Source organism: Eubalaena glacialis, chromosome 3 (genome assembly GCF_028564815.1).
Source record: "Eubalaena glacialis isolate mEubGla1 chromosome 3, mEubGla1.1.hap2.+ XY, whole genome shotgun sequence".
Taxonomy (NCBI): domain Eukaryota; kingdom Metazoa; phylum Chordata; class Mammalia; order Artiodactyla; family Balaenidae; genus Eubalaena; species Eubalaena glacialis.
In genome coordinates, this window is record NC_083718.1 from 156859253 (window position 1) to 156883773 (window position 24521).

Sequence of the window (24521 nt, forward strand, 5' to 3'; positions counted from 1 at the left end):
TGAGAATAGTAAATGAAACTTAGGAGGGATCTGTGGTCTAAAATAGCAGGTGAGTGCAAGGGGCCCGCAGTGAGAAGGACTAAGGGGCTGGAGCAGGTCTAGCGCCTATGAACTGTCAAAACCAGCCCATCAGGGCTTCCTTCTAGTAAGCCCTGAGGAGAAATTGCTGGGAATGGAATCCAAGTATAGTAGGATAGGGACAACAGAGACAAAGAAAGAGAAGATGGATACCAACGTAGAGGAGGGGAACAGAGCCAGGAAATCCCAGGAAGCAAGCCAGACAAAATAACAGAAGAAGGAGTTCTGTGATGTTATAAAAGCTTTTCTGAACCCTGACTCATTCTTTAAGTTCAAGAAAACTAATTTTGAGCAATAGGAAAGTATCAAGGTCAAATCCCATATAAAGTTATTATTAAAAAATTGTAAGAATAACATTAATATAGTCAGTGAAAGCACATCACAAAGATGTGCCAGAAAACAGATCAAAACTGCAACCTACTATTTGAAAACAAACTAAAAGACACTAAGAAAATGATATATGAATGAACAACATAAATCCCAATTAGAAAAACTCAGCACTTGAAGAACTTAGGAGCAGGACAGGAATAAAGACGCAGACGTAGAGAATGTACTTGAGGACACGGGGAGGGAGAAGGGTAAGCTGGGACGAAGTGAGAGACTGGCATGGACATATATACACTACCAAATGTAAAACCGATAGCTAGTGGGAAGCAGCTGCATAGCACAGGGAGATCAGCTCGGTGCTTTGTGACCACCTAGAGGGGTGGGATAGGGAGGGTGGGAGGGAGACGCAAGAGGGAGGAGATATGGGGATATATGTATATGTATAGCTGATTCACTTTGTTATAAAGCAGAAACTAACACACCATTGTAAAGCAATTATACTCCAATAAAGATGTTAAAAGGCTTCCCTGGTGGTGCAGTGGTTGGGAGTCTGCCTGCCAATGCAGGGGACACGGGTTTGAGTCCTGGTCCGGGAAGATCCCACATGCCACGGAGCAACTAAGCCCATGCGCCACAACTGCTGAGCCTGTGCTCTAGAGCCTGCGAGCCACAACTGCTGAGCCCACGTGCCACAACTGCTGAAGCCCGCATGTCTAGAGCCCGTGCTCCGCATCAGGAGAAGCCACCACAATGAGAAGCCTGTGCACCACAACGAAGAGTGGCCCCCGCTTGCCGCAGCTAGAGAAAGCCCGCACGCAGCAACAAAGACCCAACTCAGCCATAAATTAATTAATTAATTTTAAAAAAAAGATGTTAAAAAAAAGAAAAGAGAAAAACTCAGCACTATCTCAGGCAAATAACGTTCAAATCTTCTTTTTTTAAAAACATAAATTTATTTATTTATTATTGGCTGCATTGGGTCTTCGTTCTGGGGCATGGGCTTCTCATTGCGGCTTCTCTTGTTGTGGAGCACAGGCTCTAGGCACGCGGGCTTCAGTAGTTGTGGCACGTGGGCTCAGTAGTTGTGGCTCGCGGGCTCTAGAGCACAGGCTCAGTAGTCGTGGCGCACAGGCTTAGTTGCTCTGCAGCATGTGGGATCTTCCCAGACCAGGGCTCGAATCCCTGTGCCCTGCATTGGCAGGTGGATTCTTAACCACTGCGCCACCGGGGAAGTCCCCGTTGAAATCTTTTGACCTGAATCTCTTGCCTCACCCAGCATACTAAAAAATTGACAGTGGTCCTAGTGCCTTTCCTATCAAATCTAAAATTTGATCTTCCTTCAATCTTAAAATGTCTTTACTTTGGTGCCCCCACTTTAAGCAAGCCAGTATGCTTTTTTTTAATCCCACCATTCCTTGCTTCCAAGGCCATTTTATGTATCCTATGATGTCCCTACCCTCTTGGCCAATTGTTCCTAGCCAAATGCACAAATCAGGTCTCCCTGAGAAATTCTTTCCAAACTTAGTCCCCATCCCATTCAGATGATATATTTATTTTTTTTCAAATGTATGTGTATCTTGTTTTCAGCACCAAACTGTATATTCCTAAGATACGTTGGCATCTGCTCAGGGGCTCCCTATACTGGACTCAAGAAAAAAATCAGTTATTATCTAAGCCAGGGGATTCCAATCAACTGGTCAAGTTTAAGACATGATTAGTTGAAGCTACTGATAGTCACACTCTTGAAAATACGTCTCTCTTTAATACCTTTCCCTAGTTCTTGCACATGAGCTCTCATTTATTCCTCCTATAGAACCATTTATTTGTGATATATTAGTATAACTGTGTGCTCAAATAAGTTTGGACAATAATACTTGCTCTATATCATGTCCTTTTTAAAATGTTGATAAATAACAATATATGTTTCATATAATAAAAAAAAAAAAGAAAAACTCAGAAATGAGGTGACAGGTCTCAGGAAAGAATTAGAAATGAAAGAAAAAAATCATTTTAGAAATGAAGACCAAACTAGAAAGTACACAACAGCAAATAAACACAATAGATAATGCCTTAAATAAATAAAACGGAAAAGAAAAAATTTTAAATCAGAAAGAAATGAAGAAAGGTAAAAAGGATTTGAAAGACAATGACCAATACTGAAAATAGGCAAAGAAGACTAAAATATAGATAGATAGACAGTTAGATAGATAGATAGATAGATAGATAGAGTCCCTGAAGAAGAAAACAAGAACAAGGGAACAGAACAAACACTAAAAACTATTGAAGAAAATTTTCCTGAAATAAAGAAAAATTTGAAGCTACACATTCAAAGATCATACTTCAAAGCTGAGAATATAGTCCCCAAATGACCAGCACCAAGACATTCTAATAAAATGACTGAACTTTAAAGAAAAAAATACTTGGGCATCTAAAAAAATACACACACAACACATGACTTAGAAGGGAAGATTAGATTATCATTAGACTTTTCAAATACTTTATGAATGAAGTAACATATTTAAGAGACTCAAGAAAGTAAAGTGTGAACCTAGCAAAAGACTTAATAAGTATAAAGGGCACAGACTTAACATGTAAGATCTCAGAGAATACTGTTCCCAAGGGCTCTTCCTGGGGCATCTAGGAGAAAACCAACTTCAGACAACCAAAATGAGTAGAGTGACTTAAGGACTGGAGGTGAATATTATAAGATTACTTGTAGAACTAAAACTACATAGGGGCTAAGAAGAAAAAAGAGTATAGCATATTATGACTATATGCCCTGACAATGTAGATTCACTACAAAGTTGTTTAATGAGGTGGAGAATGGCAAGTGCATTTGCAAAATACTTTTTAAATGTTTTCAGTAATCATATTGGTGGTAGTATTAATATTGTTATTCTGAGAGTGCTTTGTGTATGAGATAAAAGAAATGAGTAATTATGGAATATTCTAATTCTATCATCTCCTGTGTCCTTAAAAACTAAGATTCTCAGTATGGAAGAAAGGAGCCAGAGAAGAGATTAAGTAAAAGTTCTTGAGTCTTTAATTTGAATTGAAAGTATCACTATGTACTCCTGAATTATTTTAGTGTGTGTATGTGTGTGTACTATATATATAGTCTATCCACTGAATCTGTAGTTCTGTCCACTGAAAAGGCCTGGCGGTGGTCTTGAAATATAATTTCTTACTTAAAAAACTGAAGGCTTCTTAGAGAAATGGTTGATTGCAGTCTGGGGCAAGAAGTATAGAAGATGACCCAGGAATATTTTGTCAAACCAAACAGTAAGGAGAGCTATCAAAGATTACTAGAGTCGGGACCTCCCTGGTGGCACAGTGGTTAAGAATCTGCCTGCCAATGCAGGGGACACGGGTTCGAGCCCTGGTCTGGGAAGATCCCACATGCCGCGGAGCAACTAAGCCCATGCGCCACAACTACTGAGCCTGCACTCTAGAGCCCACAAGCCACAACTACTGAGCCCACGTGCTACAACTACTGAAGCCCGCTCGCCTGGAGCCCATGCTCCGCAACAAGAGAAGCCACCGCAATGAGAAGCCCGCGCACCACAACAAAGAGTAGCCCCAGCTCACCGCAACTAGAGAAGGCCCGCGGGCAGCATCGAAGACCCAATGCAGCCAAAAAACACATAAAAAAAAAAAAAAATCCGCCTGCCAATGCAGGGGACACGAGTTTGATCCCTGGTCTGGAAAGATCCCACATGCCTCGCAGCAACTAAGCCCGTGCGCCACAACTACTGAGCCGGTGCTCTAGAGCCCATGCTCCGCAGCAAGAGAAGCCACCGCAATGAGAAGCCCATGCACCGCAACAAGGCGTAGCCCCCGCTCGCTGCAACTAGAGAAAGCCCAAAAGCCCACGCGCAGCAAAGAAGACCCAACGCAACCAAAAAAAAAAAAAAAAATTACTAGAGTCACGTCAAAAGAACCAAGGAGCCAGCTTAATGAGACTCCACTGGCCAAAGTTGGGGCACTTGGCAGTTCAATAATGACAACAATTCTAATTGATGATTGAAACCCATCAAATATATATAAATCCATACGTTCATAATGATATATTTTTTTTTCATAGTGGTATTTTTTAAAGTGGTCAACTTTGGAGGATGATAGGGATTCAATTCATTATCTTCAAAACTGGTGAAAAAAGAATCAAACATTTATTCTGCCTTTCCTATGTGAACCGTACCCTCAGAAACCAAATAGCAGATAAGAGGATGTTTCTCTTTATGAAAGTATTTCAATGAATAAATAAAATTATAGAATTAATGGCATCCTCAACGAATTAATGGCTACAGGCAATAAACATCAACACCTGAAAAAAATTGTAGGCATAGAGACTGGATTTATATGCTTCTTAGAGTCTTGCCGAAGTGATCAAGTCTGAGTCTGATTCAGCCTCTGGATCCAGCTGCCAACTTGCAGGAAATATTGAGAACACAGGAACATTCAGAACTGCATTATGAGTACGTAATCAGCAAAATCCAGACTGTGGTAAACTCTACACTTCAAATGGCCCAGGTTGTTCAACAAATAAATTGTAAGGAATTTAGAAAGGGATGAAGGGGGGACTTTAAATTAAGAGACTTAAAAAGACATCAAATGTACTAAGTGAAGTAAGTCAGACAGAGAAAGACAAATATATGATATCACTCGTTTGGAATCTAATTTTTAAAAAAATGACACAAGTGAACTTACTTATAAAACAAACAGACTTACAGATATCAAAAACAAACTTATGGTTACCAAAGGGGAGACCTGTGGGGGAGGGGTAAATCAGGAGCTTGGGATTAACATATACATACTATGTTGGTTGTCTAAGATAGACAACTAACAAAGACCCACTGTATAGCACAGGGAACTCTACTCAGTATTCTGTGATCAGCTATATGAGAAAAGAATCTGAAAAAGAATAAATATATGTATATGTATAACTGAATCACTTTGCTGTACACCTGAAACTAACACAACATTGTAAATCAACTACACTCCAATGAAATAAAATAAAATAAAAAGACATTAAATGTTTTCAAGTGGACAAGACTATAGTATCTAAGGATGTCCATTTGGATGATAAAGATATAAAATAAAATACAAAGAAGTGAATACTGTAATCAGGAAATGATTGCTTATCAGCAGAGGAAGGGGGTTATAATTGGGATGAGGCACATGGACAGGACTTCTGGGTGGGTTCTAGTTCTTAACATGGCAGTGGTTATAGGAGTGTTTGTCTTAGAATAATTCATTAAGCCTTACATTCGTTTTGTGTGTTTTCTACACTTGTGCTTTATTTTACAATGAATACTTTTTAAAAGAATAGCAAGGTGCTCGCTTTGGCAGCACATATACCAAAATTGGAACGATACAGAGAAGATTAGCATGGCCCCTGCACAAGGATGACACGCAAATTTGTGAAGCGTTCCATATTTTTTGATGATCCATGTACAAAAAAAAAAAAAAAAAAAGAATAGCAAGGCAGTGTTATGAACAAATTCATGCCAATAAATTCAACAACTTAATTGAAACAAATTCTTTGAAAAACACAACTTACCAAAACTAACTCAAAATGAAATTAAAAGTTGGAATAGCTCTATATGTATCACAGAAATTGAATTTGTTATCAAAAACCTCCCCCACAAGGAAAACTCCAAGCCCGTATTATTTCACCGATGAATTCTATCAAATACTGAACAATGCTACCAATCTTACACAGATGCTTTCAGAAGACAAAGAAGGAGGAAACACTTCCTAACTTCTTTTAAGAGGCCAGCATAATCCTGATACTAATTTTTAAAAAATGTTTATCAGAAAATTGAATAGTTATACTTTATTATATTGAGGAATTACTAATTTTAGGTGCCATAATGGTAATAAAATTCCTTATCTTTTAGAGGTACAAACTAAAACATTACAAATAACTGGAATCATATCTAGTTTTGCTTCAAAATAATCTTGGTTGGGGGAGAGTAGCTGAGGGAATAAATAAACCAAGATTGGCCAGAGTTGATAATTACTGAAGCTGGGTGATGGATGCATGGAAATTCATTATACTATCTTCTCTACTATTGTTTACACTCAAGATTTTTTATAATATAAAACAAAAATAACTACAAATGATTAAAAGACATTAAATAAATAAAAGCTATAAGTTCACAACAATAATTTAAAGAGAATGTGAAACAAAACAAAATCATTGAACACCAAGTTGCTAGGACATCAACTTACTACTTTGAAAGGGATAAATAAGGGAAGAGATTTAAGCATTTATCTTGCCATTCTGGTCTGAACTTTATTTCAGGGTAACCAGATGGTCCCGGAGGATGTGAAAATGTTTTTCTGTACAAAATTAGAACTAATAAGAGAAAAAATAATAGCATTAGGAAATCATCATTTTGTAATTGCTAGTGAAATAACCAATTAATAAAATGGTCACTAATGGATGGCAAAACAATTTGGTGAAAAGTTGACAGGGAACTTTATGATGCAGGATCAGGCTATTACCACCTGAAAATGGAAGGAGCCTGGGACCTGAAATGGGCAGTGAAGGAGAGCCGTGCAACCAAGAATACCTGTGCTCCTGTGTAAGTGAAAAATAAATCTTTATTGTGTTAAATTACTGTAATATGGGGCAATTCATTATAAAGGTTGGCTTACTATTTATATATATTAAAACACATAAGCACATAATTATTTATATTTTCAAAGATACATACATATCCAAACACATACTGAACACATTAACGTGTATGCCTGGGTCAGGGAGAGGCATGACGATAGGGATCAGGGATTAAAAAAAGATCAAACAAAAAGAGACTTAGTATCAACAGATGATGAGAGTTCACCCCACTCTGAGGAGCATGGTTTAACTATTAAGGAATAAAAAGATAATAATTTAAAAGAGAGACAACTAATCTACCCTTTCTAGAGAGAGCCCAGGCTAGTTAGCTGGTAATTATCTTCTGCCTTGAGGGGGAGCACAGAATAGTCATGGAGAGGAGGCAGTGTTGAAGACAGAGCCTGTTAGAACCCTCCACCATGTTCACCAGGGACGTCTCAGGCCTGAAAAGTTCCCTAAACTGAGAATTTCTCCCGAGTCTGACCTTCACTCTCAGCTCTCCTTGGTAGTGAAGATGCAGGAGGCACTTGCCATTCTCCAGACATGGGGCCTGGGCCTGGCTAGCTCCCCTTGGCACCACCTCTCACTCCAGGCCGAAGGAGGCTAGACAAAGCATAGAGGCTCCTTCTGGGTGTGGATGCATCCTCCTGCCCACCCTCCATCTCTGCTTGTGGAAGGCTGAATAGTGGTCCTTCCTCCAAAGATGTTCAAGTCCTAATCCCCAGAATCTGAGAATATTTTACTTTATATGGCAAAAAGGACTTGGAAGATATGGTTAAATTAGGGATCTTGAGATGGGGAGATGATCCTGGATTATCCCAGTGGGCCCAATGTAAGCACAAGGATATGTAATCACAAAGTAATCCTCCTAAGAGGAGACAGAATTAGAGAAAGATGTAAGAATGGAAGCAGAGGTCAGAGAGAAGAAATACTATGCTGCTAGCTTTGAAGATGCAGGAAGGGGCCATGAGCCAAGGAATGCAAACAGCCTCCAGAAGCTAGAAAAGGCAAATAAATGGATTGCCCCCTAGAGTCTCCAGGAGAGACTCTCCAGAAGAGGCCTGCCAACACCTTAACTTTTAACTTAACCCAATGAAATTGATTTCGGACTTGTGACCTCCAGAACTGTAAGATAACACATTTGTGTTGTTTTAAGCTGTTAAGTTTGTGGTAGTTTGTCACAGCAGCAATAGGAAACATGTACAGTGGCCCTGCTGCTGGGCAGCATAACCTGTTCTCCTAGAAGCGTAAGGTCTGTGAGAGAGGGGAGTGGGGAATCAGAGAAGACTTCCTGGAAGCCCCTGCAGTCACACTGACGTAGGTTCCTACCGTAGTTCACTTATGATCTGTTAATAATGCATTGTTCACAGTGTTGCTAAGAATTAAATGGAATAATACTTTAAATTACCTATTACTACCTAATTAACCACTTTTTAAATTATAAGTCACATCTCTTCGTGGGTTTACATTCCTTCCTCCATTCATTCAACAGGTGTCACTGAACATCCAGTATGTGCCTGGCACCATGCACAGAGTGAGCCTGCATCCAATGCAAGATCCAAGCATTTCTCACCTAAGCTGCCACTGAGCTTCCAGTCAGTCCAGTGCTCAAGTTCACCACCCCATCCTAAATGCAGGCTCTTACACTTGCCGATTCACATGGTCTCGTCTCCTTGGTGGACTAATCCCAGCCAGCACCACCTCTTATACTCCCAGGCACTGTTTCTGCAGCTGCCAAGAGCTCTGTCATCTCTGCCTTTACCCCGAGCCCTGACAAGTCCCCAGCCCACTTGGAGGATAGTATGCTCCCTCTGATCATATCTTCAAGCCTCCATTTTCATCCCATTCTCTTTTGTCTCTCTGCATCTCTCCCCCTTTTCACCCTTTTCTTCTTTGAGCTCCTAAACAGGTCCTCCTCATAACCCGGAAAGGTCTAAACTAACAGGAGAGCTAAGCCTTAAACAGTCAGTCCAGAGGCAGGTAGGAGGGACCAAGAATGTGTGCTTACCAGGGTTCCTGGGCTTCTCTAGTAGTGAAATGGAGTTTAAGGTATTGAGACGGGACGTCCAGGCTACCTGGAGTTCCCAGGCAGCCCCACTCACCCACCTCTGCAACCCCTCAATACCCTCAGATGCCAGTCCAGCTGAGCTGTAATCCCTTGACTTTGGAGCTCCCCAACTCCACAGGACCCAACTGGATTTCTCTCTCATCTCCCACCCCTATCCCCTGCTTCTCACGTCCAGGTCTGGAATGTTGAGTTCTGCCCCCATGATGTCTGGGCCTACTCGCCCTACCTTCCCAGAAAAATAGTTGGTCCAAGATTGATCTTCCTTATATCTGTGGTCCATATTAATGCACCCTTTACCCAATCCTGGTCCAGGGTCTCTTTCCTCAGAGCCTGTGGCTCTTTCTCTAAATACCGAGCTGCCTCTCTAGGGTGGGGTAAGAACCTATTCAAACAGGGAGAAAATTGCTTTCAGATCCTTTGGGCTTGGGTGGTGACAGGGTGGGGTGGGGAAACAGTCTGGTCAAGTGATGGAATTGTGGGTGGACAGGCTGGCAGGCAGGCGATCTGGGTTCTTTAACCTGAGCATTGTCACAGATTTACCATGGGTGACACTGGTAAAGTCTCTGCTTTCTGTAGGCCTGTCTCTCTAACCTGTCTGTGCAATGAGAGGGCTGGTCTTCTTTAAGGTTATATTTGAGCCTGAAGGTTTCACCCAGCTATTCCAGCAATGGTGCATAATGGTCACAAGAGGGCGGACAACCTCTTCAGCTCAGAAGTTTGTAGATTAAATGAATAAGAAAGCTTCGAAAAGGAATACAAGGGTTCCACGTGGAAAGGTAGTTACCCATAAGTCACCACAAAATGGCAACAGAGTCAGGGTATTGGGAAAGGATATTTGAATTCCCAGCCTGAGGGGAGGTCAGGAGCCCCAAGACCCAGAGGAGTAAGGAGAGGGCTGGTGGGCAGCAAAGAAGAGACTTAACGGATATTCTTTAGAGATTTCAATCACTTTGAGAGGAGAGGAGGAAATGTATTGCCCCAAAAGGACTGGGGTGGGGGGTTGCAGAACCAGACTTGAGGAGTTTAGGGGAACTGGAGATAATCAACTTGGCTTCCGTCCCTTCCTCAGCATAGAATGAAAAGTTGAGAAACTGCAGGAGTTATTCCAGGATTTGAGGAAGACTCCTCCAACTCACGAGGGCACAGCAAATAGGCAAGGATTACCTGACATCCTTTTTTCTCCTTTTTGCCTTCCAATAATCTAGTTTCAGGGCCCAGGAAAGACAGGGACCAACATAGGGGCAGTTACCTGGGGTTCAAAGAGTTAATCTCCAATAATTCATACTCTGACATCAGCCACAGCCTTTGTCCCCACCCTCTCTCTGGGCCTGTCTCCTCCCTGAGCCCCAGGTTGGCAGGTTCCCTGAGTCCCTCCTTTGGTGTAATTCACTAGGGCCCTGGGACCCAGGCCCAGAGCCAGTGCCCTGCTCCCTCTGCAGGTCCCGGGAGTCTAAAGCTTGCTCTAAGGGAGGAAGGAAAGCAGCCTTTCCCTCCTACTCTCCCCCCTCCCAGGAGGTGGGCCCTAGGACCAAAGAGCCTCTGTCTTTCTCTGCCACACCCCCCATTGTAACCCAGACAAGGGGATTCCTTGTGTCCTGGCCTCAGGCAGGCATCCTAGTAACCAATGGTGGAAGGTCTGGGGCAGGATGGGGGCAGGGGAATCACAGGATCTGAGAAGATACCTCCCCCTTTCGGAGATTCTGGTACACCCCAAGCTTCTCCTCCCTCTGGCTCCCATCAGCCTTGGAGAGAGAAGGCTGAGGGACTCATCTGCATATAAAAGGTATGAGGCCCAAAGTGGAAACCGAGAAGGTGTGGAAACACAAAGGCTGAACCTCCTGACAGACAGATTTGGAGCCAGAATACAAGAATGGGGGCAACCCAGGGACAGAGTAAGACAGGGGACTGTGGCAGGGCAGGCCAAACAGACTTTTGAGAGCTGTAGTTGGAGGCTCCTGCCAGTTTCCTCCCTAAAAGCACAGATATAGGAATGCTAGCAGCAGACAGGCGTGTGGTCAGAGAGGAAGTGAGAATCCCTAGGATAAAATGAGAACTCCCTGTTTAAATACTAAGAACCTCTCTAAGAAGAAGTACAAACATCTGACTGAGAAACTTTCCTGCGAGGAGGGTGGTATGTTCCCATTCACAAGAAATAATGGTAGGGAGAATAAATGATATGGTCTCACTTAGCAGCAGGGGCTCAGACACCCCTATACTGACCTATCATCACTAAAAGACTGGTACAGAGGAAAGGCTAATCCATCCTGGCAGGAAATGACATCACTCACCAGGCAGGAAGGGGTGGCTCTACCAACCCCAAAGGCTTCTGGGAGGGCCAATCCATGGAGGGTTGGCCTTGAATGTCCATGTCCCTCCACAATCCTCCATCTTGGCCAAGAGGGGAGCCAAGGCTCCTAGATTTTGGGTGAGGCAATTATACCCCCATCTCTTCATCAGTGATCTCGCAGGGATGCTAAACCATCAAATCCCAGTTGGGAGGAAAGGGGAAGAGATACCATCACACCTGGAGCCACAGGTCAAGCCTCTAGAGTCAATGTATCCATGAAAATAGCTCTAGGGACCCAATAATTGAAGGATAAAGGCAGAGCCTCCCCAGGGACCAGAGAGATGGTGAGGCCAGGTTTCCATGGTAACTGATTTCAATGCAGCCTCTTCCTAATCCCAGATTGAGGGAGAATAAATTTGAGGGAGACCAGGGCCTAGCGATGAAAGAGCCATAGGAGAACAAAAGGGTGGAAGAGTTGTTACAGGAAGGTCACATCATCCTGGCACTGGCCCCAGTACCAGTGGGTCTCAAAGCCCAGCTTGGTACTCTCATCCTCTGGTGGCTCAGAAGGTCCACCTTGGAGCCCCTCCCCTGGGGGCTTCCACACAGCCCTCAAGCTTCCTAGCCTGGTGGCTGTCAGGTCCACCTCAGTCCTGGCCCTCTCCCCACCGGGTATAGCCTTTGCCCAGTCCATCTCGGGACGGGGAGCCCCGGGGGGGCCCTGTTCATCCAGCTCGCTGTGGGCCACTGTGTCCAGGAAGCTGCCAATGGAGACACTGTCCAGCCGGTCAGTGGAGCTGGTGTCTGGCAGGCTGTCCCAGCTGCCTCGCCCTGAACGGCCTGGGCTCCCGCCTGTCAGGCTATATTGGCTGCTGGTGAGGCTGCTGCAGTGGCTGGTCAACGTCCCCCGCTCCTCCAACAGCCAGCGCACTGCCTCAATGCCCTCGTTCAAGGTCACCAGCTGCTGTAGGATCTTCACGTCGATGGCTCGCAGGTAAGCCTAGGGGAGTGGGAGAAGGAATCAGTTCCAGGTTCTGGGCCACAGGTTTCCCCAATGTTTCTAGAGGCCTCTACCTTGTGATCTAACCAACTATGCTTCACTTTCAAGAAGCATGGAAATAGAATGGTTTGGAGTGTAGGCTTTAGAAGCAGAGAGACTGCTGTTTAAAATCTCAGCTCTACAACTGATTAGCTATATGACTGTGGGCAACTTTCTTACCTTCTTTGAGCCTGGGTTTCCTTGTTTGTGAAATAGGGTTAGGTCACTCACTGCACAGGGTGGCTAAGAGAATTTTGTGATGTTGTTTTTTAGGCACTGAGCACTGTGCCTGGTACAGAGTAAAATCTCGGTAAGTGTTAAGTATTAAAATCCAATCCTACTGAGATTTGAACTTCACAGATAGGGTATTAACTATTGAACCAGTCCAGATTCACCAGTAAGACTTAGAAGCAGTCATCCAAAGAGTAGCCTGATAGGCGGCCAAGTGTTAATTGGGAAGTAGACTGGGCCAAAATGAGGCAGGAGCTGGGGGGGTAAAGAAGGCGCTAACCTGGTCCTCCTTCAGGATGTTGGTAGCAGCTGCTGTGGGAGGGAAGGGTTGGCTAGAGCTTCAAAGGGTCAGAATCTCAGTGGCTGGGGATTCGGGGCTTCCCTCTACTATACACCAGTCTCCTTGTCTGCACTGGGAGTAAGTTTGACTTACTGGGTAATCTCTAGGGTCCCTTCTAGCTCAGATGCACTGAGTTATCTTCCCCAAGCACAAGTGTGAACTTGTCCCTCCCTTGCTCAAGAACCTTTTCAGGCTTTGCACTGCTCTTAGAGAATAAAATCTAAGCACTTTAGCAGCAGGTATTCAAAAGCCTGTCATAATACAGCTCTTGCCCATCCCTCTAACTTCACCTCTAGCATATTTCTGTGGGAACCCCAGGTCCTGCCACACACAGCTTTTAAAATTTCATTTTATTTAGCTTTACTTTTTTTTTTTTGGCTGCACTGTGCAGCATGTGGGATCCTGGCTCCCCAACCAGAGACCAAACCTGCAGCCTCCGTAGTGGAAGCGTGGAGTGTCAACCACTGGACCGCCAGGGAAGTCCTAGGTTTACTTTTTTTTTTTTCTTAATATTTATTTATTTATTTGGTTGCACCAGGTCTTAGTTGCAGCAGGCAGGCTCCTTAGTTGTGGCTCACGGGCTCCTTAGTTGTGGTTTGCTGGCTCCTTAGTTGCAGCATGCAGCCTCCTTAGTTGTGGCTCGCTGGCTCCTTAGTCGCGGCTTGCCAGCTCCTTAGTTGAGGCTTGCCAGCTCCTTAGCTGCAGCATGCAGGCTCCTTAGTTGTGGCATGTGAACTCTTAGTTGCACCATGCATGTGGGATCTAGTTCCCTGACCAGGGATCGAACCTGGGCCCCCTGCATTGGGAGTGCAGAGTCCTATCCATTGCGCCACCAGGGAATTCCCTAGCTTTATTTTAATAAAAGTAATAGATGTACATAGATTAAAGAAGCAAACAGTTCTCAAAGATTTATTATGAAAAGTAACAGTTCCCCCATCCTAGTCCTAAATCCCACCTTCCAAAGACAGCTACTATCGCTTTTTTAGCTGTTTATTTTGGTACTTACCTTCTAATTTCCAAATAACTACTTATTGATTTTTAAGTTTTAGGTATTTTCTATTGACTTCACACACAATAGAAGTTTAAGGATTTAACTCTTTCATCCTACTCCCTACTCCTCTGCCATACTCATACCCTTCCCATCTCCCCATATGCCCAATATATGCAATAAAATTAATTATTCAGCATTTACCTTATTAGGATTTAGAAATGCTATTCACAGCTAAGCCATATGGTTTACTATGGTTACTTTTCCTTTCTTACAACTTTAAGTTTTCCTTTTTAGATAATAATTATTATTACTACTGCTACTATTTTGCTTAGTTTGGTATATCATTATCAGTAAGTCATCCCTAAACTCTCTCCCTGTTGTCTGAATTTCCGTCTCAAGGCTTTTAAACACAACATATGTTCTATCTATTCTATCTTCTTACAGGCAACTCTTTAGGAGCCTTCTGATCTGCTCCAGTCTGTCCCTGCTGCACAACTGTCCTCCAGAGATCTCCCTTCACTATCACCTTGAGGATTCAACTTTGCCTCTCTCCTGAGCTGGATCCCTGTTTCCTGGATCCCAGATCTTCTTTATTGATTACTCCTTCATGTGTGTGGTGCTTTTCCTCCAGTAGCTTCCTGAGAAAGTCTGCATAGACTATACCTGCATAGGAGGTATATTTGTTGAAGCTTCACATGCTTTAAAATGTTATTTGCTCCTCACACTGTTGACTGTTTAGCTGAGTATAGAAATCTAGGTTGAAAATAATTTTTCTTCAAAATTTAGACCATTGTTCCATTGTCTTCTAATTTTCAGTGTTACACTTAAAAAGTCTGATGACATTCTGATTTCTGATTTTTTGTATGTGACCACCTTCCCACTCTTTCTAGAAGTTCTTAGGATCTTCTCTTGGTGCCCAGTTTTCTAAATTATCACAGTAATTTGCCATGGTGTGATTCTGTTTACATCCACTGAATTCATCACTTGTTGGGCTCTTTTAATCTGTAAACTCAGAGCTTCAGTTCTGGAGATTTTCTTTAATTATTTCATTGATGATTATTTCTTCTCCAATATATGTTTTTTTGTTCTTTCTGGAAATACCATTATTTAGATAGAGGGCACCCTGAAAGGATCCTCTATTTTTTTCTCTTTCATCTCTCCCTATATGTATTCTAGTTTGTGAAATATTTCAACATTATCAACCCTTCTACTGAGTTTTTCATTTTTTCCCCATCATGTTTTTATTTCCAAGAGTTGTTTCTAGTTCTCTGAATGTTTTTTAATAACTTCCTGTTTTTGTTCATGGCTGCAATATTATCTCATCTCTTTAAGGATATAATTAATGATTGTTTAAGTTCTTATCTCCCTGAATTATCTCCATTTTATTCAAGTCGCTTTTTTCTGTTTGTATAGGTCTATATAGTTAAAGGGCTTCATCAGATGTTTTATAATCTTTAGCTGCTGCTCATACTTCAGAGTGGTCTCTAAAAAGCTGATTGGAAACTCTCTGTGCCTAAGGCTTGCCAGCTCTGAACCTCACTAAGGGTTATTTTGCTAGGATGTTTGATTGGGTAAGGCCTGTAGGTAGTACCTTGCATGTGTGTTTTTTTTTTTCTTGGGTTCATCACATTCACTATATTATACCCATCTAGAGAGTATAATGTAAGCAAAGCTGCCAATGTTCTGGGAGCCAAGTAAGGCAAAGGCTGGGAGGGGTATTACATAGCATTTAGTTTTTTTTTTTTTTTAATGAATTTATTTATTTATTTATTTATTTTTAGCTGTGTTGGGTCTTTGTTTCTGTGCGAGGCTTTCTCTAGTTGCCGCGAGCGGGGGCCACTCTTCATCGCGGTGCGCGGGCCTCTCACTATCGCGGCCTCTCTTGTTGCGGAGCACAGGCTCCAGACGCGCAGGCTCAGCAATCGTGGCCCACGGGCTTAGTTGCTCCGCGGCATGCGGGATCCTCCCGGACCAGGGCTCGAACCCGTGTCCCCTGCATTGGCAGGCGGATTCTCAACCACTGCACCACCAGGGAAGCCCACATTTAGTATATTTTAATTTAATCCCTCTTGCTCTCAAACTCCGCTTGGTGTCTCCCAACCTGGAGACCTTTGGTTCTATTATTTTTTAAATATATATTACTTGATAAATGTTTATTGAATTATTCAGGAAATAACTGCTTTAGTCACACCTACAATGATAAGCCAGAAATCAGACCAAGTATTTGTACACTGAGAAAAATATAGGCACTGGAATTAAACAGACCTGGATTCAAGTTCCAGTTTTGCCATTAATGAGTCATATGAAATTGGAATTTTTTTTCCCTTTAAACCATCATTTCTTCATTGTAAAAAGAGGATACTATCTAATTAAAGGTTTATTTTCAGAAATAGAAGGATCATTAACAGGCATAGCATACTGCCTGACAAGTATTCACTAATCAATAAATGGTAGCTATTTGGCTTTACATATTACTATGGTTAACTTATCTACTATGGCATAAGCACAGAAAATTTTGTACCTGAAATTATTTGTGTTTTTGGAAGAACATCACAACATTTGGAAGAATATTTGTTGAATTCAATTAAACAAATGATTATTGGGTACCTGGATTTTCTAATAATTACAAAGATAATGGAGAAACTCTCCCTGCTTAACAGAAGCTTACAGTTTCAGTAAGGAGATGTGGACATAAATAACTCAAGTACCACAGACTGCACAGACTATTAATGACACAGGATAAAAGAGATTATCTTCAATTTTTTCGTGCTGGGGACAAATTTATTAACAGTGAAACCATGTAGTCCATGACCAAACTAAATGTATTAAACAAAACTTTTCATACTAAAAATGCTTCTCCTGCTTTGTTTTCTCCCCCCTTCCTTTCCTCTTTCCTCCTTCCTTCCCTCCTTCCCTCCCTCCCTCTCTTCCTTCCTGCCTTCCAGTCTCCTTCCCTTCCCCTTCCTCCCTTCCTTCTGTTCTATTCTTTCCAAAACTTACATTTCCAGTCTTCTGCGATGATAAAGGAGTTGTGGGCACTTGGTTGCCCAGTTGGGGAGGGATTCTTAGAGTATGATTCTTTTTTTTTTTTTTTTTTAGTATTTTATTTAGTTAGTTTTTGGCTGCGTCGGGTGTTAGATGTGGCACGCCAGGATCTTTCATTGCGGCGCGGGCTCTTCGTTGCAGTGTGTGGGTTTCTCTCTAGCTGTGGCGCGCAGGCTCCATAGCACATAGGCTCTCTAGTTGTGGTGCGCGGGCTTAGTTGCCCCGCAGCATGTGGGATCTTAGTTCCCCGATCAGGGATTGAACCGGCGTCCACTGCATTGCAAGATGGATTCTTAACCACTGGAACACCAGGGAAGTCCCAAGTATGATTCTTTTATTTTTTTTAATAAATTTTATTTATTTATTTATTTATTTATTTATTTATTTTTGGCTGCGTTGGGTCTTCGTTGCTTCACATAGGCTTTCTCTAGTTGCGACTAGTGGGGGCTACTCTTCGTTGCAGTGCGCAGGCTTCTCATTGCAGTGGCTTCTCTTGTTGCAGAGCATGGTCTCTAGGCATGTAGGCTTCAGCAGTTGTGGCTCGCGGGCTCTAGAGCGCAGGTTCCGTAGCTGTGGCGCACGGCCTTAGCTGTTCTGCGGCATGTCGGATCTTCCCGGATCAGAGATCAAACCCGTGTCCCCTGCATTGGCAGGTGGATTTTTAACCACTCCGCCACCAGGGAAGTCCCTTTTTTTTTTAATATTTTCTTTTTTTTTTAAGATTTTTTATTTGTTTTTTTAATTTATTTTTGGCTGCGTCAGGTCTTTAGTTGCAGCACGCGGGCTCTTCGTTGTGGCGTGCAGGCTTCTCTCCAGTTGTTGCACGTGGGTTTTCTCTCTCTAGTTGTGGTGCGTGGACTCCAGAGTGTGTGGGCTCTGTAGTTTGCAGCACGTGGGCTCTCTCGTTGAGGTGCGTGAGCTCAGTAGTCGTGGTGCGCGGGCTTAGTTGCCCCGTGGCATGTAGGATCTTAGTTCCCTGAGCAGGGATTGAACCTACGTCCCCTGCATTGTAAGGCAGATTCTTTACCACTGGACCACCAGGGAAGTCCCCTGAGTAGGATTCTTTTCTTTTTTTCCCAATTTTATATCACTAATATAAACGAAAACCAGTATTTTTTTTTAATTTATTTATTTTTGGCTACGTTAGGTCTTCATTGCTGCACGCGGGCTTTCTCGGGTTGCAGTGAGTGGGGGCTACTCTTCGTTGCGGTGTGTGGGCTTCTCATTGCGGTGGCTTCTCTTGTTGCGGAGCACAGGCTCTAGGCGCATGGGCTCAGTAGTTGTGGCTCGCGGGCCCTAGAGCACAGGCTCAGTAGTTGTGGCACACAGGCTTAGTTGCTCTGCGGCACGTGGGACCTTCCTGGACCAGGGCTCGAACCCATGTCCCCTGCATTGGCAGGCAGATTCCCAACCACTGCACCACCAGGGAAGCCCCCGAGTATGATTCTTTTTTTTTTTTTTTTTTAAGCATTAGCTTTTTTTTTTTTAAACTTTGGGTGTATTTATTTATTTATGGCTGTGTTGGGTCTTTGTTTCTGTGCGACGGCTTTTTCTAGTTGCGGCAAGTGGGGGCCACTCTTCATCGCGGTGGGCGGGCCTTTCATTATCGCAGCCTCTCTTGTTGTGGTGCACAGGCTCCAGACGCGCAGGCTCAGTAATTGTGGCTCACGGGCCTAGTTGCTCCGCGGCATGTGGGATCTTCCCAGACCAGGGCTCGAACCCGTGTCCCCTGCATCGGCAGGCAGACTCTCAACCACTGCGCCACCAGGGTAGCCCCCAAGTATGATTCTTAAACAGACATTCATCAACCCTTTTGTATTCAGCTCTATTTGCACACTCAGATCTAGAAATATCTGAGACCAACTCCTGAGACCTTTGAGGTGCAAAATGGGTTTCTTTTCAACTTTACTCATTGCTGGCTTGGAATTCAGCTTTTTTCAAGTATACTAAGTTAGTTACTACTCTTCCTTCTGCTTTCAGCTTCCAAAATTTTGTTCCTATCATATTCTCTCCTGTTCTTGTCATAATGGCTTCATGGCTTTAAAAATAATCTTTCTACTGGCTTTTAGTGGAGTTTCAGGGGGGAATGGAGGTAAATGCATGTGTTTAATGTGCCATCTTGAACTGGAATTCCCACTGACTTTATTCAAGGCACAACTCAAATGCCACCTCCTCTAGGAAGTCCTCCCTACACTTCCTTAAGGTGGAATTAAGCCATTCAGTCATGGAACAATATTTATTGAGTGTTTCTTATAGGCATGGCATTGTGTAGATAAAGCAAGAAAAGACACCTTTCTTGCCCTCAGAGAGGTCACAGTCTAGTGGGTTAAGATAAGACAATGACACAAGCACTTAAAATTCAGTGCAGAAAATGCCAGGGGATGCAAATGCTGCACAGAGAGCTGTGGGTACCTAGAGGACCATAACCAGAGGAGTAAGGAAATGCTTCCTAGAATAAAGGACATGAGCTGAGACTTGAAGGTCAAGTGGGACTTAGCCAGACAAAGCCATGGAGAGTCATTCCAACCAGAAGAAACAGCTTGTCTTCTCCAGTTCTGTTGTGCCTTTCCAGAGCACAAATCTGACCATGTCACTCTATAATGAAGACTCTTCCAGGAAGTCCTCCCTGAGTTCCAACAGCACCTGTGCCAGAGTGGCTAGTCTGTCTCTCTCTTCCCTAACCCAGACTATGAGCTCTCTGAGAGCAGCAGGTCCTGCCCAGTTCGTTTATGGTGCTTAGCCTAGGATTGGGTAGGTCAGATTCAGTTCTATGATTCTCTTGCCTTTACTATCCTTGGTCCCTCTGCTGGTCCTAGGGTTCAGGGGGCTGGGTTTTATCATGTTGGCGGCAAATGAATCTGAGGACCAGATTCTATAGTCCTGTGACAGTGGGATTCCCTGACTGTGACAGCATCACTGCCCAGAATAGAAGAAAGCAAGGCTTTCTTGCCAGAAAAAGAAACAGTCATTTCACACCATCTCTTTGGAAACAGAAAGGGGATAAACAGCTCAGGAGAGATGCAGCCTCAGAGGCCACTCCAACCCAATTCTCTTCCCAGGGGGATTCAGGTTCCCCATTCTTCCCCTTAACATGTACACATCAAACCCTCTGATCAGCCCTAAGGTCACAAGTATGGCTCACTCATGGCTCAATCTAAATCAAGCCCTGGGATAAAAGCCTACAGATCTCAGTCCTAGCTCCCTGGTTTTAGAATGAGATTCCCAGACTATTGTTACCCCTCTCTCCCCTCGCCCCCTCCCCCAGGAGGTAGAAAAACTGAGGCCAAGAGAGTCAGGGCTCTGCTCAAGATCACAAAATCATTCAGGAGCAGAGCCAGGACTTGAACCCATGCCTTCTCTCTCCTTGCCTAAAGCTTTTTCTCAAACTGCTCTGTGGGGGTGGGTTGTCATAGCAACAGTTCTCTGGGTGGGAGGATTAAGTAGGGGAAGTTGCCATTGTTTCCCCTTCCCACAAATCCCGGAGTCTGTCTGGTTCAGTCAACTTTTGAGTAGGGGAGGGAGAGGCCTAGAGGCAGTGATGACCTTGGCCTCAAGGGCAGGCCTGCCCCCTCCCTGCAGGAAAGCTGAGTGAGGGACAGTTGAAGGACAGTACTTAGAGGGCTTGGACTAGTTCTGCCACAAGCGGCTCCAGGGGAAACCCCCCTGCCCCACCCTTGTCCCCCTGGGTGCCACCCAGTGGGTAGGGCAGAGTGCATAAAGAAACCTAAGATACCTCTGCCGAGGAGGGAGAAAGGAATGGAGTAGGAATCCGTGGGGCACATAGGGAGCCTCTCCCTGTGCTGGACCCCAGAAGGCTCCCTCCCTTGAGTTCTTCGTGGGCAGCCTTGGGCCCCAAGCCAGGCTAGGTCAGGAATGCAGAGAGACCCAATCAAAAGTAAAATGTACCCCTTAAAGTTTACGAACAGGTAATCTCCACCAAAGACAGAAAAGAGTTAGAGCCAGAGAGACTAGGCATGGCTCCTCCCAGTATGAGCTCAGGCAAGGCCCTTAACACCTGCAAGCATGTTTGCTCTGTGAAATGGGAAAATAATGACTGCTTTTCTCACTCCAATGACATGAAAGTCATTTAATGCATCTGGCACAAAGCTGGTCTCAATGGTGAAGATGTAAAGTGTAGGCAAATCACCTGGGTTCAAAGCCTGGCTCTGCTTTTTACTTTCTGTATGACTTGGGCAGTTACTTAACCTCTCTGTGCCTCAGTTTCTTCATCTGTAAAATATCACCTACCTAATAAATCTCTGTGAGGACTAAAAGAATATCTTGTAAAATGTTCAGCATGATACCTGGCACATGCACTTGGTGAAAGTTAGTTTCCAAAGCAAGACATTCTAAGTTAGCTCTTTCTGGGCCCTGAGCTAAAGTTTGTACAGTGAGGCAAAGCCAGACCCCTCCCTTAGGTGGGCACAGTTACAGCCCTACTCTGGAGAATTTGGCAATAGCTTCCAAACTTCAAGGCCAAGTGCACATATGGCATTCAAATCCTTCCCCCAGGGAGCCTTTCCTGATTGCTTTGCCCACAAATCTCTCCTCCCAGACTCTCAGGCTGTCAGGTAGCGCCCATGACCTCCCTCCCAAAGGCACCCCCTCCATACACACACACACACACACACACACACACACACACACACACACACACACAGAGCTCAGCCTGGCACAGAGCTGGGCACAGTGGGGCTCCAGGAAGTCCTGTTAGTTGACACACTCACTGTGGGCTCCTGGTTCTGGGCCAGAAAGTGGCTGGCAATTCCTCAGTTCCCTAGAATTGGCCGTAAAGTGGTGGCAGGTGTAAATCACCCCCTTCAACAGAACTAGGGGCCTAGGAAGCCTGGGAGGCCCCAACTGCCCTTTTGGCTCTGAATCTAGACCAGCAGCAACAAGGAAGGGGTTGGGTGCCTGTTTTCTCCTCTTCTCCCCAAGGAAGTGCAGATGAGATGCAAATATCCAGTGTACTTGGGGGTTGGTAGGAAAGAGACTGAGTCTGCAGTGATGGGACCAACACTGCAGGTGCTGCTACTCTGTGTCTGCTAAGGTTCTAGGAACTTTCAAATATTTTAAGTGGGTGTGGGGGAATGTTGGGGAAAGAGGATGTTTTTAGTGGCCCTAGCCTAGGCAGTTTTCACCCAAATCTTCTGTGCTGAGTCTTGTGGTGGATACTGGAGCCTCTGAGGAACAAACCCTGGGCCCAGTTTGCAAGAGGAGAAAAAACTGGTTGCCCTATAATGGTGGCTGGGGGCAGAGGTGGCCCCAAAGTGAGGGGAGAGGGGGAAGATTTGTGCTAGGTTCTCAGTGCTTCCCAATCCTCACTTCGCCCCTCCCAATTATTTGGCCAAAAAAAAAAAAAACCAACTGAAAAAACCCTGAGCCTCCCACCCCGAGTGCTCAGGGCCCATCAATACTCCACTCACCGTTCGTGGGGAATGCAATTAATGGACCCCAGGGCTTAAAGATTGATCTGATAGGAATCCTGAGGACTTAGGCGGGGGATTTTAACTCCTTCCTCTCCAGCCCAACTCTGGGGACGCGAGTCCATCCCTTCCGGCCCCATGCTGGAGACTCCGTGCCCCTGGCCCGTGTAGCCCACACTCACCAGCTCCATCCTCAGCGCCATGATCTTGTCCCCCAGGCTGTGGCCCGCGCTAGGCGCCCCCGGGAGCAGCAGGGCGCCAGAGGTTCCCGTCTCCCACTCGCCTCGCAGCCCGCGGAGCAGCCCTTCAGGGGTCTTCCTGCCCACCTTGCCCTCCACGTCTCGCAGGTCAGGCGTCTGGGACTCCGCAGTCCCCTCCATGCGGGCCTAAGCCTGAACAGGGTTGGGCGACCGGACGCAGGGATCCCGCTCCCGGGGGTCCTGCTTTCACAGCAGCTAGTGCAGAGCGGAACCGGTGGGTCCCCGCCCGCGCTGTGTGGAGGGCGCCGTAACACTCAGAAAAGCCGCGCAGAGGGTGTGTGTGTGTGTGTGTGTGTGTGTGTGTGTACATTCGAGTGCTGCGCACAACCTCTGGCTCCGGAATGGGTGAGGCTGGGCGATGCTGGATATGCACCTGAAAGAGCTCAGCGCCTTCTCCTGACTCTGGCTCCGGAATGGGTGAGGCTGGGCGATGCTGGATATGCACCTGAAAGAGCTCAGTGCCTTCTCCTGACTCTGGCACTGAGTCCAGCCAGGCACTCAGCAGGCGCCCAATGAATGTTTGCTGAATGAGGTTAAGCATCCTCAGTTAGGGGTGTGGGATTTTAAGGAACATTGGTAACAGAACTACAGAGGGTTTTGGAAGGCTTCCTGGAGTAGAGGAGCTGGATCTAAAACAGTGCTTGGAATTTAGCTAGCCACTGATACACACACACATCCAGTGTAGCCACTAAATTTAGACTAAAGGAGCAACCAGTATTGAAGCTGAAGAGGGCTACATCATGCTTGATCTTGTAAACTGATACTTCTTAAACTTGACTGCGCATACATGAATTATCTGCGAATTGTTAAAATGCAGATTACAATTCTGTAAATCTGGAGCGGGGCCTGAGATTCTGCATTTCTAACAGATTCTGCTGATGGCCATGCTGCTGGTCCAGGGACCACACTTTGAGTAACAAGGTTATAAAAGATGGTTCTAAGGTGCTGGGATTTTATTCTATGGGCAATGATGATCCCTAAAAAACATTTTATGCTTTGGCTTGATTTTGGTTTTTAATCCAAGTAATTCCAGCCCATGGTTACAGAAGGATTTATAATGAAAAGATAGTTACCGCAACCTATTCTTTCCCACCTCTAGTCCCACTCCCCAGAGGCAACCACTTTCAGCTATTTTTTCCTGGTGTTTATACTCATAACTCCACAATAGACTTATACCACTATGTCTTAATTTTAAATATTGTCTACTGACTTCCTATTATGATAAATAAGATTTACCTCACACTCTGTACTTCCTTCTTCCATTGGCCCTATACATTTCTATCATTATTTTTTAGCTTGTTACCTTTGTAATTTTAAGTAACATACTTTTCCTTAGTATGCCTTGACTATGGAAGGGTTTTAAATCAGAGATTTACAAAACAGATTTGCCTTTTTGAAAAAATACTCTGGATTTTGCAAGGAGAAAGAATTAAAGGGGTAAAAATCTGGAGTCATGGAGACCAGCTAGAAAACAAGAAACTAAAATGGCCTGGACAGGGGCTGGTGGTAAGGTTGGAAAAGAATTAGACCTGAATGGAGGAGGACTCTTTAGGAGGTAAGATTGACAAGACTTGGTGACCAGTAACATTCATTTGTTTATACTGGCATTTGATAAATATTTGTTCAGAAAATGAATGATTTCAAAAAATATTATGGAGAATCTCCTATGTTCTAGCCATTGTATGTGGTACAAAGAATACAATGGTGAGCAAACAGACCTGGACTGGTTGCTGGAGAGAGACAAGGAATCGAGGGTGACTCCCAGCTGTTTGATCTGATGCCATTCATGAAGGAAGGGAACACA

The 24521-nt window shown here is 44.4% G+C and overlaps 1 protein-coding gene and 1 non-coding gene across 2 annotated transcripts; one reads left to right on the top strand and one right to left on the bottom strand.

Moving 5' to 3' along the window:
- Window positions 1–5738: 5738 nt before the first annotated feature.
- LOC133089342 (U6 spliceosomal RNA) lies at window positions 5739–5845 on the top strand. Its single transcript, XR_009700704.1, has one exon. It is a non-coding gene; the product is annotated as a U6 spliceosomal RNA (small nuclear RNA).
- Window positions 5846–6996: 1151 nt separating this feature from the next.
- LURAP1 (leucine rich adaptor protein 1) lies at window positions 6997–22934 on the bottom strand. Its single transcript, XM_061186636.1, has 2 exons — window positions 22640–22934; window positions 6997–12385 (listed from the first exon to the last, which is right to left on the bottom strand). The coding sequence occupies exons 1-2, from the start codon at window positions 22835–22837 to the stop codon at window positions 11864–11866; spliced, it is 720 nt and encodes a 239-aa protein (XP_061042619.1). The 5' UTR covers window positions 22838–22934; the 3' UTR covers window positions 6997–11863.
- Between the last annotated feature and the right edge of the window lie 1587 nt (window positions 22935–24521).